The 18706-nt window shown below is 35.0% G+C and overlaps 5 protein-coding genes across 10 annotated transcripts; 4 read left to right on the top strand and 1 right to left on the bottom strand.

The window, feature by feature from the left end:
• Nucleotides 1–152: 152 nt before the first annotated feature.
• On the top strand, nt 153–2021 carry LOC126777814 (ubiquitin-like protein 5). Of its 2 annotated transcripts, none has more exons than XM_050500986.1 (3): nt 153–299; nt 426–606; nt 1880–2002. In XM_050500986.1, the coding sequence occupies exons 2-3, from the start codon at nt 429–431 to the stop codon at nt 1921–1923; spliced, it is 222 nt and encodes a 73-aa protein (XP_050356943.1). In that variant the 5' UTR covers nt 153–299; nt 426–428; the 3' UTR covers nt 1924–2002. The 2 variants fall into 2 exon arrangements, with proteins under 2 accessions (XP_050356943.1, XP_050356932.1); XM_050500975.1 differs by having other exon boundaries at nt 215–332; nt 1880–2021.
• A 1433-nt stretch (nt 2022–3454) lies between these two features.
• On the top strand, nt 3455–6305 carry LOC126777535 (pre-mRNA-splicing factor 38B-like). Of its 2 annotated transcripts, XM_050500586.1 has the most exons (7): nt 3455–3627; nt 3695–3823; nt 3962–4086; nt 4245–4380; nt 4761–4974; nt 5589–5759; nt 6004–6305. In XM_050500586.1, exons 1-7 carry the CDS (start codon nt 3612–3614, stop codon nt 6215–6217), a joined length of 1005 nt encoding a protein of 334 aa, XP_050356543.1. In that variant the 5' UTR covers nt 3455–3611; the 3' UTR covers nt 6218–6305. The 2 variants fall into 2 exon arrangements, with proteins under 2 accessions (XP_050356543.1, XP_050356552.1); XM_050500595.1 differs by lacking the exon at nt 6004–6305 and having other exon boundaries at nt 4761–4978.
• Nucleotides 6306–6582: 277 nt separating this feature from the next.
• On the bottom strand, nt 6583–9015 carry LOC126777191 (glycine--tRNA ligase). The gene has a single exon (XM_050500163.1). The coding sequence runs from the start codon at nt 8905–8907 to the stop codon at nt 6706–6708; it is 2202 nt and encodes a 733-aa protein (XP_050356120.1). The 5' UTR covers nt 8908–9015; the 3' UTR covers nt 6583–6705.
• A 360-nt stretch (nt 9016–9375) lies between these two features.
• Nucleotides 9376–15428, top strand: LOC126777408 (homeobox protein extradenticle). Of its 4 annotated transcripts, none has more exons than XM_050500441.1 (9): nt 9376–9838; nt 9949–10101; nt 11040–11218; nt 11789–11889; nt 12068–12218; nt 12679–12775; nt 13114–13179; nt 13546–13737; nt 13962–15428. In XM_050500441.1, exons 1-8 carry the CDS (start codon nt 9580–9582, stop codon nt 13725–13727), a joined length of 1188 nt encoding a protein of 395 aa, XP_050356398.1. In that variant the 5' UTR covers nt 9376–9579; the 3' UTR covers nt 13728–13737; nt 13962–15428. The 4 variants fall into 4 exon arrangements, with proteins under 4 accessions (XP_050356398.1, XP_050356400.1, XP_050356399.1 ...); XM_050500442.1 differs by having other exon boundaries at nt 9378–9838; nt 11058–11218; XM_050500443.1 differs by lacking the exon at nt 13114–13179 and having other exon boundaries at nt 9377–9838.
• A 1013-nt stretch (nt 15429–16441) lies between these two features.
• LOC126777808 (sulfiredoxin-1) lies at nt 16442–18629 on the top strand. The gene is made up of 3 exons (XM_050500946.1): nt 16442–16600; nt 17114–17244; nt 18190–18629. The coding sequence occupies exons 1-3, from the start codon at nt 16549–16551 to the stop codon at nt 18397–18399; spliced, it is 393 nt and encodes a 130-aa protein (XP_050356903.1). The 5' UTR covers nt 16442–16548; the 3' UTR covers nt 18400–18629.
• Nucleotides 18630–18706: the final 77 nt, after the last annotated feature.

Raw genomic sequence — 18706 nt, 5'->3', positions numbered from 1 at the left:
ACTAGAGAATTCCTTTTTTGCTTGATTTTTTTGCTTTTGACATACGAGGAAATAGTTGTTTTATCATTTTTTTTGGTTTTACTATAATCCAACCCATTTTAATACTTTCAGCCACCATTTGCCCTCTTTATTAATATGGTCTATGGTTTTCATATTTGAAATACCTATGTAGGTACCTACCTACTAAGTAAGTATAAACTATAAAGTTTTAAGCTTTTTGGAAGTGACATTGGCGTTCAGTTTATTTATTATCGAATCATTAAAGAAGAAAACAATAAATAGTTGAAAACAGTTATAAAGTTAGTATTTGTTCTTTTTATATAATTCAATATGTAAAATCATATATCTTATTTATTAAAACCATTACGATTGCCTAAATACAATATTATTGTGCATTGAATATATATAACCTAAATTTATTTTAGAAAATGTTGGAAGTTACATGTAACGATCGTCTAGGCAAAAAAGTAAGAGTGAAATGTAACCCCGATGACACCGTAGGCGATTTGAAAAAACTTATAGCGGCACAAACGGGCACCAGATATGATAAAATTGTGTTGAAGAAGTGGTATACAGTTTTCAAGGACCACATTAAACTCTCAGATTGTATCCTTTTTATTTTTTATGATTATATGCTATGCTATTTTTATAATTTATTAAATGTAAATTTTTAAAACTTATCATTTTAAAGGCTAACTTTTATACTGGTGGAAGTGATGCATTGTGAAACATAAGTGAAAACGAAAAATAAATAATATGATCCTATAGAATATTTTATCTATGCAATTTTACGACATTCAAATAAACAATAATTATTAAGATGCTACCTACTTATCTCCCATAACAATTCATGCAGTCTCAATCTTTTGTTATTGTTACAGTGAAACCTTTTTTTATTAACTGACATATTTTAGAATGTTAAAAACAATGCCAGTGGTTAAGAATCTATCAGTTAAGCTAAATATATATATATTTTTTATAGACTTAAACATACACAGTAACAGTATGTGAATGTCCCACTGCTGGGCTAAGGCCTCCGCTCCTTTTTTGAGGAGAAGGTTTTGAGCTTATTCCTACATATGTGGCAGAATTTCAGTGAAATTAGACACATGCAGGTTTCCTTACGATGTTTTCCTTCACCGTAAAGCTTGAGATGAATTATAATCATAGATTAAGCATATGAAAATTCAGTGGTGCTTGCCTGGGTTTGAACCCGCGATCATTGGTTGAGATTCATGCTTTCTTATCACTGGGCCATCTCGGCTTAAACATACTTTGTAATATTCTTATGTGTTAGATATTAGTTTTTGTCTGCAATATCTACAATTTTTAGGGAATGCTGTTTTATTTTATAATGGAGGAGGTGGTTAGTACTTTTTTTTGTTTTCTATACCCTGAATAATGTGTACGCAAAAGTTCATGATGTTTGTAGTTAAAGAGGTGAAAGCTACAAACAAATCAACTCACTTTCACATTTATAATATTAGCAACGCTTACACAGTAGTTCTTAACCATTGGGGCTTATTGGGAGTGATTATTTTTTGGTGTTGAAAATGTAATCTCTGGAAATTCTGGGTTAAGTCAAGCCTTTTTTGTGTCAAAACAATATAGAAAACTTACATATCCATAAATAGAATGTTATAATAAATATTTTTCATTTAATTTTAAATGATCAGTAATGCTAAACCATGACTAATCATAACAGGACCACCATTACTATTACCCCAAAAGGGTGAAATACTAACAAACAACTGAAAAATCATAATTATTAACATGCAACAGTATCCATCCATCAAAGTAACATTTCAACAGATTTTTCTTTATAAACTATTAATTATATATAAAAAGCTGACTTTAATTTTCTGAGCACAATTTTCAGATGAAATACACGATGGCATGAATTTGGAATTATATTATCAGTAACATAAATAGTTGTAAGGTTCTTTATAAGTAACATTGATGTATTGATAAGTATATGTAAATAAAAAATAATATGGTTTAAATAATTGTCTCTCACTACCTACATTATAGTTATATATAAGTATAATTTCTTTTGTTTAAATATTTCTAAGTTTCATGTGCTTTCAGCTCAATTTTGTATTATATTAGATTTATTAAAAACCTTTTAGCTCTCAACAGCTTTAATGTACTATTTGCGTGCAGCAATCCTAACTTCTAACGAATTGACTGCCCTCGGAATGTTATGCCTAATAATATAAATATTATGGGTCACTGAACTTCTAGTAGATGCAAACGCAACGTCTGCTGTAGAAATAGCACACATTTTGAAGTAGATGACAGTTCATTGTAGAAATCAAAGCCCCTTAATACAATGCCTCCAATGTATGTGCAGTCATTTGTTTTGTTCATATGTTCCTAATACAGAGTTTGATTTTTTACTATAAAGTTTAGCCTGAGAAAATTGAAAAAACGTAGGTGAACAAATATCGATACGATTATTTTTTATAATTTAAATGCGGAAATACACACGCCTGCAGCTTGTTAGGTTGCATGCAAGGTACGTGCCAGTTTCTTTTATATGCATATGTTAACTGATTGCAGAACCAAGCAAAACATAGCGAGCATACCAATAATTATCAGTAGATAACCAATTGCCGGTAGTGCACGTTTTTCGTTGTTTTTGTTTTCTTTAATGATTTTCATCATCATGTTACGAAAGTGTTATGACAAAACAGTTTTGTAAGAGAATACGATAATATTTATTTTCTCCATAATTTAGCCACATAGATATGTCATATGATATTATTGATTTCACTTCGACTATCTATTGCGAAAACTAAAAACAGTAGAACGTGATAGGCATGCAAAATATGGTACGACTTGAATCCAGGCGCCTGCTCCATTTTTCAGGCAAGTGTATTACCTCCTTTACTTTATAGACTTTACAATAAGTCGAAGGAATAAGTTGAATAAGATAAGGCTGAAATTTTTCATTAGCTATGATCAATTTTTAAATATAGAATCTATTTTGAATTTTATGAAAAATATTAAATTTATAATATTAACATACAACAATCTGTATTAACATAATGGCTTATCTTACTAAATAAATTTTGTTTAGATTGTAATCAAACAAAAAAATCCTTATAATAATACTATGATATTTATTTCGGCGCTGATTAAAAAACGCATATTTACATTTATACAAGCCTTGTCGTTCAAGGCAAGGTAGGCACCAGACCACATGGAAGGACGCCCATACGATGGACTGATCATTTACATGGGTTCATCACAAATCGGGATAAATGGCGATCACTCGTTAGTTCGTGATTAGATCATTAATTAATCATATTTAAAATAACAAAGAATGAGTTGCATACATAATATTTTATGAGTTATTATGTATATTTATTGATGGAATGGTAGGTTTTGAGTAGAATAGCAATTTTTTTGGTAAAAATATGGTAACACTGATAATAAATCGTCATTCACTATGCACGTCATGATAGCTATTTGTTGCACGTTAAACGTAACTTGGTTGGATTCTTTTGGAGGCAAAACAATATAAAGCTTTCCATAGCGCTTTCAATAATAACATAGTTTTCTTCTTATTTTATACGATAAGTATTAGTTATTTAGTTATTGTTAAAATGTCTGAAGTCGAAGGTATGTTTTGTCTTGAACTTTCGTTAGTGTTAGACGACAATTTTTTTTTATCATTTTGTATTTTCAGAATACAATCAACAGAAACCTGTAAAGACAAGCAAGCAGCATAACGTATTACCAATATGGGGTAATGAACAAACTATGAATCTGAACCCTTTAATATTAGCGAATATTCAAGGTTCTAGCTACTTCAAAGGTAGGTAAGCAAACAAAACAACACCAAGGAGTATGGATCACAATCATTTCCTGAATTTACATCCTTTCTTTCCTTTTACATCGCCGTGGTTATTGTAATTATGTTAGACATTAAATTAAAGTACGGTATTGTCTCCAGTGCATCTGTTCAAGTTGAAGACATATCATGAAGTTGTTGATGAGATCTACTATCAAGTAAAGCATTTGGAGCCGTGGGAGCGCGGAAGTCGCAAGACGGCGGGACAAACTGGCATGTGTGGCGGCGTGAGTATGTTATTAAATCAGTGATTAACTTGAAAAAACTATTCTTTTAAAAATTAATTTAATATAGACAAACTTCAATTATTTATCAGTAACTTCTGGAAAACGTAGCAATTTTAGCTAAAAAAAATATAGTTATAATTATTTGCTATTTATTATAGGTTAGAGGTGTTGGTGCGGGTGGCATTGTGTCGACTGCATTTTGCTTGCTGTACAAGCTATATACTCTGAGGCTGACACGAAAACAGGTTAATGGCTTGCTGCAACACACCGATTCTCCATACATCAGAGCACTTGGTAGGTATGATGAGAAAAAACATTTAATTGTCACTACTAATGTTGTTTGACCATGCCTATGAATTTAATTGTACATCATTGATATTGGTGTAGTGCTTAGTGTCCAAACTGCCTGCCTGAACCATGTTCATGATCTATTCCAATGATAAGTTTTAATAAAATGCAGTCCCACTATTTCTGTTAGTAGGTATTAAATGAATTAAAAAAAGTACCTAAGGACTTTAACCAGTTGCAGCTTAATAATCATTTATTCTTAAGGTCCCAGGTGTTTTAATACATCATACAAAAGTAATTCTTATTAAATCTCTATCCTATACATATTTTCATATATATAATTTTAATGTAAATCCTGTCACTTCAACTGTTGTTATTGTCATCAGGATTTATGTATATTCGGTATACTCAGCCTCCAGCAGACCTCTTTGACTGGTATGCAGACTACTTAGATGATGAAGAAGAAGTGGACCCACGTGCCGGTGGTGGAGGCTCCACAACCATGGGTGCCATTGTACGACAAATGCTCATCAAATTAGACTGGTTCAGCACACTGTTTCCAAGAATACCTGTGCCTATTCAGAAGCAAATTGAGCAGAAGTAGGTATTTAAATGATACTTGACATTGACACTGCATCATCTTTGAATAGAAAATAAAAATATTAAACTACCAATTTTATTGTTAATAATCAATTAATCAATTAATGCTGTTACTAATGTATAAAAACTAGTTTATTTTACATATTATAAAAAAAGTTTTCACAATAACTAATTTTTGCTTTATTGTTTCAGGGAGTTAAATAATATTAAAATATTATTGTCTATTTATATTGTCTTTGTTTTTTGTTATGCTTACATTGGTAACCTAACAACTGACAATAATATTATAATAACAAGAGACATAACTTATTTTATGACTACATCAATTTAAATCTGTTCCACGTTCTGTTAATCGTCCTATGGTGAAAACTCATGCTTTTCACATCACATAATTTGATATAAAACAAAATATATTGATTAATAAATAAAACTAATTTTAATCTATGCTTGCGCTGTCCTTATGATAACAATTTATATGTGTTATGAACAAGCAATTTATATTTGTTGAATGCTTTCACTATAGGCGAGTGGCGAAATTATAAGCAATCAATACTAAAATTATAGACCGAAATGTTGTGTAAATTTTTGATCTAAATATTATATTTCTGACAAAGATTAGCAGAGCACAACAGACAGAGCAACGCTGCAAAGCCTGCTGCCAACTATCGCAGCGGCAACAGCAACAGCAGTAACAATGCCAATACAAATTACAACACGGGACGAATGGATTCTGATCGCCGTGAACATGATGATCGCGATAGACGTGATTATGGAGAGGGGGACAGGTAAATTTACTTTATCTAGTTGAGATTAAATTTTCTTTTATAGAGGTATCTTGTCATCCGCATTGAACTTCTATAAATCTTCCCTTCAAAATAGATTAATCTTTTTCCCTTCCCTAAACTTTCAATGCCTTAAACTCTTTATTTGTTTCAATATTTAAAATTAAACACCTAGCACCTATATACATAGCTGTAAAACATATGAAATATAAAGGATATCATTATTAATTATTGTTTGTTATTTCAGACATGCTAAAGACAGACCTCCCCGGCGCGATGAGAGGGAGAGAGAACGGGACAGGGACCGCGACCGGGAGCGCGACCGAGACAAGCGCGATCGTGAACGTGACCACAATCGTGATCGCCATCGCGAACGATCACGTTCCAGAGACCGTTACCAAGACAAATCACGTGACCGACATCGTCAGAGATCTCGCTCTAGAGATCGACGTTATAGATAATATTATGAATTAATATTATATAAAACACCTATTTAATTGTTTACAATTTGTGTATTTGACAATTAATTAAATTTAGTAATAATGTTAAGTGTAGTTTCATTGTAATTGGACTTACTTCTTTGATATATAGCATGTTATCTATTATTATATAACATGAATTTTAATCATATTTTTATCATGCTAATGTTGTATATTGTTTAACCAAAACCCCAAATCACTCTACTCAGAGTCAACTTATTATTACAACATACTTCATCGTCTATTACACAAATAATGAAGAGAAAAGTGGAAAAAGGGTACCTAATTTTAAGTTTCTTAAACAAAAATATGTATTGAAAAAGTACTGATTGATAAAAAAAATTACATAAATATAAAGTAATTTTATTTCTGCAATTCAAGCTTAGAACTAGCGACAATAAATACACTATATATCAAATACATTATATTTAAAAAAAAGCAGCTGAGCCAACATGAAGTGTCGTCATGTTTTACGCCACAGCGCCTTTCACATTTTCTTGTTGTTCAAATTTGGGATACTTATCTTCTATATTAGCCCAAGATATTTTACTATTTGCCAGATCTCTAACAACAGCTGGTACATCAACTAATGGTAATCTGACTTGGCCCATGCTGTCTCGTTCTCTCAATGTAACTGTATGTGGTTCTTTCATAGTATCAAAATCTACAGTGATAGCATAAGGGACCCCAAGTTCATCTGTTCTGGCATATCTTCTACCAATTGAACCAGATGAGTCATCAACTTTATGAGAAACATCCACATTAGTTAATTCTTGCGATAACTCTTTAACAAATGGTTGGAACTCAACATTGCCACTCAAAGGTAGAACAGCACATTTCATTGGTGCTACAGCTGCAGGTAAGGAGAAATAGGTTCTTTGCTCGTCACCCTCCCTCATCTTGAAGTTATGCTCAAGAATACAATACAAAATTCTTCCAATACCAAATGAGGGTTCGATTACACTTGGAATGATTTCTTCCACATGCACAGTTTTTTGACTCTTTTTAACACTTACAAGGTTTGGAGTAAGCTTAAAGTCACCCTTGGTAGTGGTCAGTGTGTACTCTCCATTAGATTCCAATTCAGATTGTAGTTGTTCCAAGGCAACAGTCTCCATTGCTGCTAGAGCATCATTTATGAGTTTAGCATCTTTTTTAAATTCCTTTCCGATTGTAGCTTTATTTGGGACTGCTTGCACAATTTCTATTTGTTTTGGTGCAGGTAGTTTTTTCTCTGCAGCTAACCTAATACCGGTTGCTTTAGTATGCTGGGTGAGGTCATAGGCCGACCTGTCTGCACAGCCAACACATTCAATCCATCCATAACTTGACAAGCATTCCGCATCCCAGCAATCACAAGCATAATGAGCCATTTCATTACCCATGTGCTGTCTGAATCTGAGCTTCTTAGGGTCAATACCAACTGCTAACATGTATAAGTGAATTCTTGCCATGAAGTATCCCAGTGTTTCATTATTGACAATGCCCTTGGATACAGCCTCACCTATGGATAAAATTTCAGCTGCTTTGCCCTGCTCCTGATTATCAGCAGAATATAGTAGCATTTGAGTATCTTTAATTGATTCAAATTTAGGATGATCTTTTGAATCACAAAAGTGTTCTATTTCACACATTGTGAACTCTCTAACTCTTAGGAGTCCAGATCTTGGTGAGATTTCATTTCTGAAAGAATTTCCAATCTGTGCTGCGGCAAATGGTAGGCGGCCTAGATTGAATTCTAGGAGACGTTTGAAGTTGACAAAAATACCTTGTGCTGTTTCTGGTCTAAGAAAACCTTTAACTAGTCCAGAGGGACCAATCTGTGTGTTGAACATAAGGTTAAATTCAATAGGTGGAGTCAAATCATTGCCACTGATAGGTGATTTCATGTCAAACCTTTTCATCAAAGCAGACATTTCATCAGCATTCATACCATCAAGTTTTACTAAAATATCTTCTATTTCAGATTTCAGCTCAGCTTTTGTATTCTTCTCACTTTTAATTTTTTCTAAGTGTGCTTTAATAAGGTGATCCAATCTAAAGCACTCACCAGATTTCACATCCTTAGTCATTAGATCTGCAAATCTTTCAACATGTCCAGAGGCTTTAAGTACAGGTTCAGGAGTTAATATTGAGCAGTCAACCTCTAACATTTGCTCTTGGAGAATGAAGTACTTTCTCCAGAGTTGAATCATATTGCTTTTAAGTGCGCATCCCATTGGTCCGAAGTCAAATTGGCCAGTTATTCCACCATAGATAGCAAAAGACTGATCATAGAAAAATCTTCTTTTAATTAAGTCCTCCATTTTTGCCCTGTCGAATAATTCTTCGGCTGGCGTTAAGCTTAATTCCTTGTCTTCTAGAACCTTCTTTCGTGATTTTAACTCAGCAACAGCTTTTTTAATATCGATCTCTGGGGCTTTCTCTTCCTTTAGTTTTCTCACTAAATCACCTTGTTCCTTTACATGGGCGCGAAGCGGAGCAAGAATTTCTTCAATTTTCGGATCAGCCATGATGAGATCTTTGTATGGATTTGGTATTTTGATCTTCCGATGAACCTTATTGCTTCCCCAATGCGGAAGATTGTGTGTAAGTTTAAGGTGGTTAAGTAGGACTGGCAGATGTTTACTAATAATACTACACTTATAAACTAACGGTAAGATGTGTCTCATTTAAATGAGTATTAATGTTATCTTTGAATTAATACATCTGGTACCCGGTGTAAAAAAGATGCTCGCGTGGTACCTACCTAATGAGCTGACGAAATCCACGAAATCAAGTTGGAAATTGACATTGGCATATGCTCATAACTGACAACGTCATAAACTTGAAACCAATGTTATCTACATTTATCTGTCAAAGCTCATACAATATTTTTTGTTTCAAAATATGACAATAATTCCTTGTAGAAGAGAATGGAGAAAAATATTGTTCGTCGAGTTTTATTGAAGTTATACGATAAAGAATATTGAAAACAAATTCTCATACCGATCGATTAAAAAAAAGTAATATATTATATAGGTCATACAACTTAGTTGGTAACATTTTACTTACTATCTCTTTCGTTCCTTAAATCACGGCTTATATGATTACGAGATGAAGCGTGAGGGAAATAGTTTAATTATTTGTTTTCTTTTGCAAATATTTTAGTCTTGACAGCACAAAGAAGTCGGCCATTTTATTACTGCCTGAAGAAAGGAGGGAGAAGCCAAGGCTTCCCAAGCAGAGCTTGAAAGTAGTTTTTGAATTGTTTTTATTTTGTGAAACAGGCATTATACCACGTACAAACAAGTATACGTATGTAGTGTAAGTTTTAAGTGAATTTATGTATTGAGTGTTAGAAAATGGACGATCCGAACAGAATGATGGCGCATAGCGGTGGTCTCATGGGACCTCAAGGCTATGGTCTTCCCGGAGGTGATGGGGCTCCTGCTACGGGTGATGGTGAAGCGCGTAAGCAAGATATTGGTGAAATCTTGCAACAAATAATGAACATCACCGATCAGAGTTTGGATGAGGCACAAGCACGGAAACACACGCTTAATTGTCACAGAATGAAGCCTGCGCTTTTTTCAGTTTTATGTGAAATTAAAGAAAAAACAGGTAAATTGTAAACATTATTTCCGGGTAAAATATTATAGATGTCAAATTCATGGAGCACGTATATAAATCAAATAGATAGTATTTCTTTAACACATTTTTTTGTCATATAGTTCTGTCACTCCGGAATACCCAAGAGGAGGAGCCTCCAGACCCTCAACTGATGCGTCTAGATAACATGCTGATTGCCGAGGGAGTTGCAGGTCCAGAAAAGGGTGGTGGGGCTGGTGCAGCAGCATCAGCTTCAGCTGCTGCAGGAGAATGGGGTGATTATGAATTCATACTTTTGACTATAATATACAGTAATCTGGTGAAGGTAATATCGTATGTTTTGGTATAAAGGGTTGTTAATATTTGTACAGTACTTATTTTAGTTATTCCCATACATTATATTTATTTATTTATTTCCAATAAATTTATTTATTATTTTATTTCCAATAAATAAATAAATAAATAAATTATATATCAATAGTGAGATAATTTTGATTGTTTACATTATTTAGATATTTGATATCAAATTATATAGCATAGAGATGTACTTAAATATCTTGTACAGATACATTTTATTGTATTTGTATGATTTTTTTTTAATTTTTATTATATTATAGTAAGGCGGACGAGCATATGGGCCACCTGATGGTAAGTGGTCACCAAACGCCCTTAGACATTGGCATTGTAAGAAATGTCAACCATCGCTTACATAGCCAATGCACCACCAACCTTGGGAACTAAGATTTTATGTCCCTTGTGCCTGTAATTACACTGGCTCACTCATCCTTCAAACCGGAACACAACAATAACAAGTACTGCTGTTTTGCGGTAGAATATCTGATGAGTGGGTGGTACCTACCCAGACGAGCTTGCACAAAGCTCTACCACCAGTAAAGTGTGTATGATTGTAGTATAGACAGATTAATTCTCAAATATTCCTTCATAATATAATGTAACTTATGCAAATAATTTAAATAATTTTGGTGCTTCCATATTTACTGCAAATAAATATTTATCTAGACATTTAAGCATAAACAGAAAAAGGTAGTGCACCTTACACTATAACCAAAACCTTATAAGAAAAAAAAAATGTCTTTAAAGTAGAATTGTGTAGTTAAACTGCATTCTCTGCCTTGATTTAATGATCAAAAACTAACAAGGCATTGGGTCAGATTTGCATGTTCTCTTTCTGTCCCTTTTGCTGCAACTTAAGGCACTGTGGCCCAAGCAGATAACGCGATCGAGCATTCCGACTACCGTGCGAAGCTGGCGCAGATCCGTCAAATCTACCACCAGGAGCTTGATAAGTACGAGAATGCTTGCAACGAGTTCACTACTCATGTCATGAACCTCCTTCGAGAGCAGAGTCGTACGCGTCCCATTACGCCTAAGGTTAGCGCACATAATTAGTCGTTGTAGAAAATGTAATCCAGTGTATTATTAGTCGTTGTAGAAAATCTAATCTAGTATATTTGACGAGCCGGTTGGCGTGGTTGGTGGATGCTTGCCTTTCACGCCGAAGGTTGTGGGTTCGATTCCCACCCAGGACAGGTATTTGTGTGCATGAACATATCTGTTTGTCCTGAGTCTGCTTGTAATTATCTATATAAGTATGTATTTACAAAAGAAAAATAGTATATGTAGTATATCGGTTGTCTGGTTTCCATAGCACAAGCTCTGTACAAGCTTAATTTGGGAGCAGATGGCCGTGTGTGGAAAAATGTCCTAGGATATAAAAAATAAAATAAAATTATGTAGGTATTAAAACAGTCACTTCAAAATTCTATCCTTCTAAATCCTATTGTACACTTTAGAGACACTCCATATTTTTTGATTAAATAATTTTCATTCTCTTCCATTTATAATAAATACTAAAAAAATTAGTACAATCTTTTATGTTCAATATTCAATGAATATTCTTTTTCTCAAATTATATTTGTAAATATATTTTTGATGTAACAGGAGATAGAGCGCATGGTACAGATCATACATAAGAAGTTCAGCTCCATCCAGATGCAATTGAAGCAGTCCACTTGTGAGGCTGTTATGATTCTACGTTCACGGTGTGTATATTTGTTTTTCTTAGTGTAAATAAAACATTTTATTGTATATTAATGTCCTAATAACCTTCATCAAACCGATTGGCTAATAATAATGCCGCCTTCGAAATTACGTTTAAATATCAAGAGTCCAGCTCAACCTCGGCCTCAGACAAAAATGAAAATGTGTGATCGCTTGCAGTTTCCTGGACGCTCGCCGAAAACGGCGAAACTTCAGCAAGCAGGCGTCCGAGATCCTGAATGAATATTTCTACTCACACCTGTCCAACCCCTACCCGAGCGAGGAGGCCAAGGAGGAGCTGGCGCGCAAGTGCGGCATCACTGTGTCCCAGGTACTGCCGCGGTAACGCTCCCCCTGCCCGCAGCTTCCTCGACGCGCGCCGCAAGCGACGCAACTTCAGCAAGCGCGCGCTCGACCTGCTCAACGACTACTTCTACTCGCACCTCGCCAACCCCTACCCCAGCGAGGAGGTCAAGGCGGAGCTGGCGCGGCGCTGCTGCATCACCGTGTCGCAGGTATAGTCGCGGTGACGCACGGAGGGAGGGTCGGTCAGTTGCGGGCGCCTCGCGATGTGGGTGAGCCGGCTCACGACAGCAGTTATGTTACACTTGCGCCCTCCATTTATTTTGTATGTCTGTTATGGTGTAATGCTTCTGGATATCATCATAATACTATTCTACACATTATGTATTCCATTTTTATCTTTTATAATTAAATTAATCAATTAATACCAGGAAAGAAATAATAGAAAATAGAAATACTAAATATAAAATTGATTGTACAATTTACAGGTATCTAATTGGTTTGGCAACAAGCGCATTCGCTACAAGAAGAACATCGGCAAGGCACAAGAGGAGGCGAACCTCTACGCCGCCAAGAAAGCCGCCGGTAAATAAACACGCATACCGTAAAACCTCTCCGAGGAATTATTTGCTAATTGAGTTATTAGAAATCAAATATCTCTTGACAGATTTTATCTTGCAATTCTATAATTTTAATAACATTTGGTTTAATGTCAAACCGACGAAACGGTCACAAGTCATATATGGTGGTACCGAGAATTCCATCAAATATCTAATTGACAATTCTTCTCATTGTTATGAAAAGACAATGATTGACATTGTCCAGCACAGGAGACATAGCAGCTCAGTATAGCCGGCGGTAGGCCGCTCCGCATGTGGTGTGTGTAGTAAAGCGTTTGTTGTACGCGTGGTTTCCGCACACAGACCTGTCTTGGGCGGGCGCGGGCAGGCGCGATGCGCGCTCTCCGGCCGGCCTCGCCTCGTACAACAGTAAACAGATTGCATTGCCCTCTACTCTACGTTCTAGATAAGCATTACGCTCCAGCTGAATTATTGGTTACAATTTCTTTGCTTTTAAATATTCTAAATCACACCCGTTGTCCCTCTGTATGAATGCTGGGATAGAATTGGATATCGACCCCTAAATGACTAAATTATTGAATGAAAATGTATTGGATTAAAAGTAAAGTAACGTTATTTATAATTGTTTTTTTTTTTTATTTTTAATTGTCATAAATTATAATAACTAATGATAGTTAAAATACGGGGACAACAATAAATAGTTAAAGAGGCGCTAGTGCATTCTCGACCTGGCGTCCCCCGGGCCGACACTACAGAGCGATGTTTGTTCCGCAGCGGCGGGGGCGTCCCCCTACTCGATGGGGGCGGCGTCGGGCACGGCCACGCCCATGATGTCTCCGGCGCCCACGCAGGACTCCATGGGCTACTCGCTGCCGGCGCCGCCGTACGACCAGCCGCAGCCGCCCTACGACGCGTCCATGGCCTACGACCCCATGCACCAGGACTTGTCGCCCTAGGCGGACTCGGGTACGCACCTCGTAACGGTACTTGATGCGATCCTCGTGTTATATGAAATGAGTTTACAAAGCATTGTCATGTCACGTCATAATGCGCGTAATTATAAGATTGTTAAGTTTTTAGTGTTCCTTTGATTTTAATAGCACAGTGACGGACGTAAGAGATTTTGTTTCTCAAAACGAATTAACATAATTTCTGCTGCAGTTCCGTTTAACAAATATATTTTGTTCCAGGTGCAACGTATAATCGTGCAGCTTCCACAAAATTGCCATTACTATAACGCGGCACAGAGCGGCAACGCCGCGCCCCTAGCTCGTAGGACGTTGTATACTAATCCCACACCGTTCATAGAATATATGCGATTATTTTATTGAAAATGTATAATTTTTATCGTATTATTTACATTTTTAACTATTTTATTGTCCAGTATTTATTTAATATATTTTTAATGTAATTCGTAAAGGCAGCTCTCAAAAGTATTATTTTCGTTTGGCCCAGTGGTTTCTAAAGTAATTATTTGGCAGTATTAACCACGACAGCGAGTGGAGGGATCTCTTTCATAAGTTCACTAAATAATCCTCACTGCGGTGAATATAAATATACGATAGTTGTAAGTCAATGTAGTGTAATGTTTATCTGTAAGTGTTCAGGTATTTGCTGGTTCGTGTTCGTAGTTCGTGACGTAGGCGAGACTGAGGGTCGGGCGACGTAAAACTCACTGTGCACACGATAGCGAAACGAAGCATTACTTTTTACAAATTATACTATTTATATACACTTGTTCATTATTCGGCTCAGATACAAAACTAGTGCTTAAAATTCATAATTACGATCATAATCAGTTGCTTCGAAACCAACATCAGCGATTTAAGGTAATACTTTGTTAATTCGCAATACATGAGGATTTGTAAAGTTATGTATCTAAGACGGAGTGTGAACGAACGAAATTCCTTACATAATTATGTTTCTTTTAAAAACTTGCTTTTTAGTAGTGAGTAGTACGGTCGGTCGGTTTTCTTCAGCCGTGCCGGTATAGTGTGCAATTTTAATATTTTATTAGAGGATTTATAGTCGGCGCACACGGAGTATCGCTACTGGAAACCGACACACGCGAAGATATATCAGCAGATACAAATTATATCCATTTACACAGAATCATGTATTATTTTATCATTGCTATTCGAGTGGTGTGAATATCAGAACGATATATATTGTATTTTTTATGCGGTGCTAACGATGTTGCTAGCACTAATTTTTTTTTTTTTTTTTTAATTTAGTGTATAAGTTAATGTTAATGGTTTCTATTATTATTTTATTTCGTCGTTCTTTATCAACGAAGCGTGCAGATAATATATTATACGAGTGTAATTAAATCGATTGTTCCACTTAGAAATAGTTCGGTTATAAAATTGTAGAAATAAGTCTATGTGTTCTAAATCAAGATATCTGAAACAGTATACGAAAAAAGATAAATTTAATTGGAGTTATGTCAGTGGAACACTAACTGCAGCACGCCGCTGCTTCGTCCTTACGATGTAACTATTGGAAAATATTTATACGATTTTCGTAATAGATTTTAATGAGATTTCGATAGATGTAGTGATACGATAAGAGCCAGCGGCGTGGACACATGTATACGACGACGAGTTCAATGTTATTGCGACCATCAGATTGATTAAATTACATTTTTGTGTAGTTAATGTGTGACTTTTATTTTTATATTGCCTCCTGTCCCACCAAATATACCCGTCAGGTTATATCAGTTCGTCGAAATATAAACCAATCTAAGCACAAAACTGTTTAAGATCTGTTTAATTTTCTCATAATTGTTTTTTCTATACCTAAATTAGTACTGTAAAAGAAATTTGTAGTTCAGTGAGTGCATTTATTTTAGTGGGAGTGAAAATGACTTCAAAGTCTGACAAGGGTTAAAATATATATTGTATTGTATGTATGTACGTATGTGACCTAAATTTATAAAATATGAGATCTCAAGATGTAGATAAAATTATAACTGCAAAGAAGCCATCCACCTTGAAATCATATCATTATGGTCAATATCAATGCAATGGGTCAATGTCAATATTCTAGCCTGCCATATCTTTTTTATCCATAAAACCACTACAAAATATATTCTAAAATTTATATATTTATTGAACTATTTAAATTTAATTAAATATTTGACTACTGATTTAGTTCTCTTAGCTCGTCTGCTTAAAAATTCCAAATTATCGCATGTAGTAATTTGATAATGTAGTAGTCAACCGTCTCTTATGTCCCACTGCTGGCCTAAGGCCTCTTCTCCGTTTTAAGGAAAGGTGTGGAGCTCATTCAGTTTCTGTTTAAATGTAAATAGTCCTATTTAATCTAAAAATATTGTTGATTAGGTCCATATTCAGTGATCGTCACGGTAGCATGCGCAAACGATCCCGTGACCCTTTTGTTAAGACGGTAAGGGTACCGCTGGTTTTTTAGTGGGTATTCTGATGTTCGAGGTGCACTCGGCGCTTTAGACATTGGCGAGCCCCATATACGTACCATTCCCGTGGGGGAAACGAGTAATGCGTATTTCCAGCGTTAAAAAAAAGGTCCATATTTAGTGCTTGATGTACGGCATTCTATCATTGACATGTTTTATTCAGCACCCTCGAGCGTGTGCATGTGACCTAGAATACTAAAGGATAAGTTAATCAATTGTTTTTTATACATTATGAATTTGCCGCTAAAACCGTATCGTGTTAGTCACTATTACATTCACAATGAAGTCATCAGTTTTGCCACACGAGTCGAGCCGGACACTTGTGTGCATTTGAGTTAAGTATGTTAAGGTTTCTGTCAACCTTAACTAATACAGTAGCCGTAAACAAGAATCGTAAGTAGAAAAACTTCGTATTATTTACAACTTATATGGAACTCACAAGGGCAAGAACAATTTCACGGGAATTATTATAATTGCATAATATTTACAATATTTTTTAGCGCCTTCAATGACTAGTCTCGTTTATGCTACAAATCTTTTAAACTGGAACTTATTTTGTGTATAAATAAATTATAGGAATCGGAAAATAAACAAAATAATAATTACACGAATAAATAAAATGCGAATGATAATGTTTGTCACAATATATTTGAATTATATATTGGCTGAGATCAGTATGGTTAGTAATAAATTCTAATACTGTAAGAACTCGTAAATGTCCCACAGCTGGGCAAAGTGCAACTCTCGTGTCACGGCGAGGTTTAGTTTGATCTAATTCCATCACATCCATTAAATTTATACATAAATTAACCACGTGAAAGCACCGTAAGAACGTATTCTATACGGAAATAAATTTGTAAACTATAATGATTAATAAAAATACTTCATATTTATTAACCTTTTCAGTAGTGAGAATGACAAGTATACACAGTGCATATAAAGAGGACGTTCACGATGTGCCAATGTCTGTTATAATCAGACCTTTTATTCCTGAGTTAGACGAAGCAAAGGTGCAATCTCTTATGGACACTATTCAGGTAAGTGTTTAGTTAGGTACCTATACATAGAATTTTATGATGAAATCTAAAAGCTTATTGATTTTACTCGATTTTTTACATAAAACATACGTCAGAGTTCAACGTTAGGACAATGCGCGAGCCCATCTGGGCAAGTACCCTTGCCTTATACATCCTTTATTCTAACGACAAACACCAATAATTTTGCATTACAGTATTCCGCTTAGAAGGGTCACTGAACCAGTGTAATTAAAGACACAAGAGGGGGGTATAGGTGGGGACTTAACATATCAGTTTCTATCATGGCCGTTACGATTTACCATTATGTGGACCATTTCAAAATTAAGAAAAAATGTAGAATTTTAATAAACTGGTTCATATTTTTAAGTAATTTTTCGCCACAGGCCTTTAACCGTAAAGAGATAAATATTTGAAATTAGAATATAATGACTGAGCGGCGCTCAAGTATTACATGTATGTGTTCTTTCGTTTTTTCGGATTTTTATATATGAGATATTTATTCGGATTTCGCTATCCACGCCTAGTTGAAGTTGTTAGTGAAGCTTATTTTCAAAATGTATATTTTTTATTACAATTCATACAGTACAGTAACAGCCTGTGCATGTCCCACTGCTGGGCTAAGGCCTCCTCTCCCTTTTTGAGAAAAGGTTTGGAGCTTCCAATGCGGGTTGGTGGAATATAAATGTGACCTAATTTCAGTGAAATTAGACACATACAGGTTTCCTCACGGTGTTTTCCTTTACCGTCAAGCACGAGATGAATTATAACCACAAATTAAGCACATGAAAATTCAGTGGTGCTTGCCCGGGTTTGAACCCAGGATCATCAGTTAAGATTCACGCATTCTTACCACTGGCCCATCTCGGCTTACAATTCATAAAAACAATCTACTTGAAACTTTTAATTGAAATATCCTTTATTTTATTCAAAATAATTTCATTACAGAAAGACGAATTGCAGGGCGTAGTTCCTCCAATAGACGTTCTCTGGATTAAGGGCAGAGAGGGTGGCGACTACTACTACAGTTTTGGAGGGTGCCATCGTTTTGCGGCGTACAATAGACTGAACCGATCCACCATACCAGCTAAGATCGTTAAATCTACACTCACAGACTTACGAAACTATTTAGGTAGCAGTACACCGGAGCTTAAGTGACATTGATATTGCCTTAGAAATACTGAATAATCCAACACATATGAGGTAAACACGGAATTGATTTTAGAGTGAGGGGATGGTTGTAAGGGGTACATTAATTGTAAAGTAGAAACAATTGGTTACAAATAAATAAATAACCAAATAATATAAAACTACATTTTATTTATTTTGTATAATCATATGCTTAGATATTAAGCGATTTATATTTTATATATAACACAAAACAATGATATATTTGATTAAAATAAAGTATTATTTTAAAGTATATATAATATTGTTTTATTTCTAGAAAGGAATATAAAATGAA

Source organism: Nymphalis io, chromosome 2 (assembly GCF_905147045.1).
Source record: "Nymphalis io chromosome 2, ilAglIoxx1.1, whole genome shotgun sequence".
Lineage (NCBI taxonomy): Eukaryota > Metazoa > Arthropoda > Insecta > Lepidoptera > Nymphalidae > Nymphalis > Nymphalis io.
Note: the sequence above shows the minus strand (reverse complement) of the source record. Positions and strands in the feature narration are given on the sequence as shown.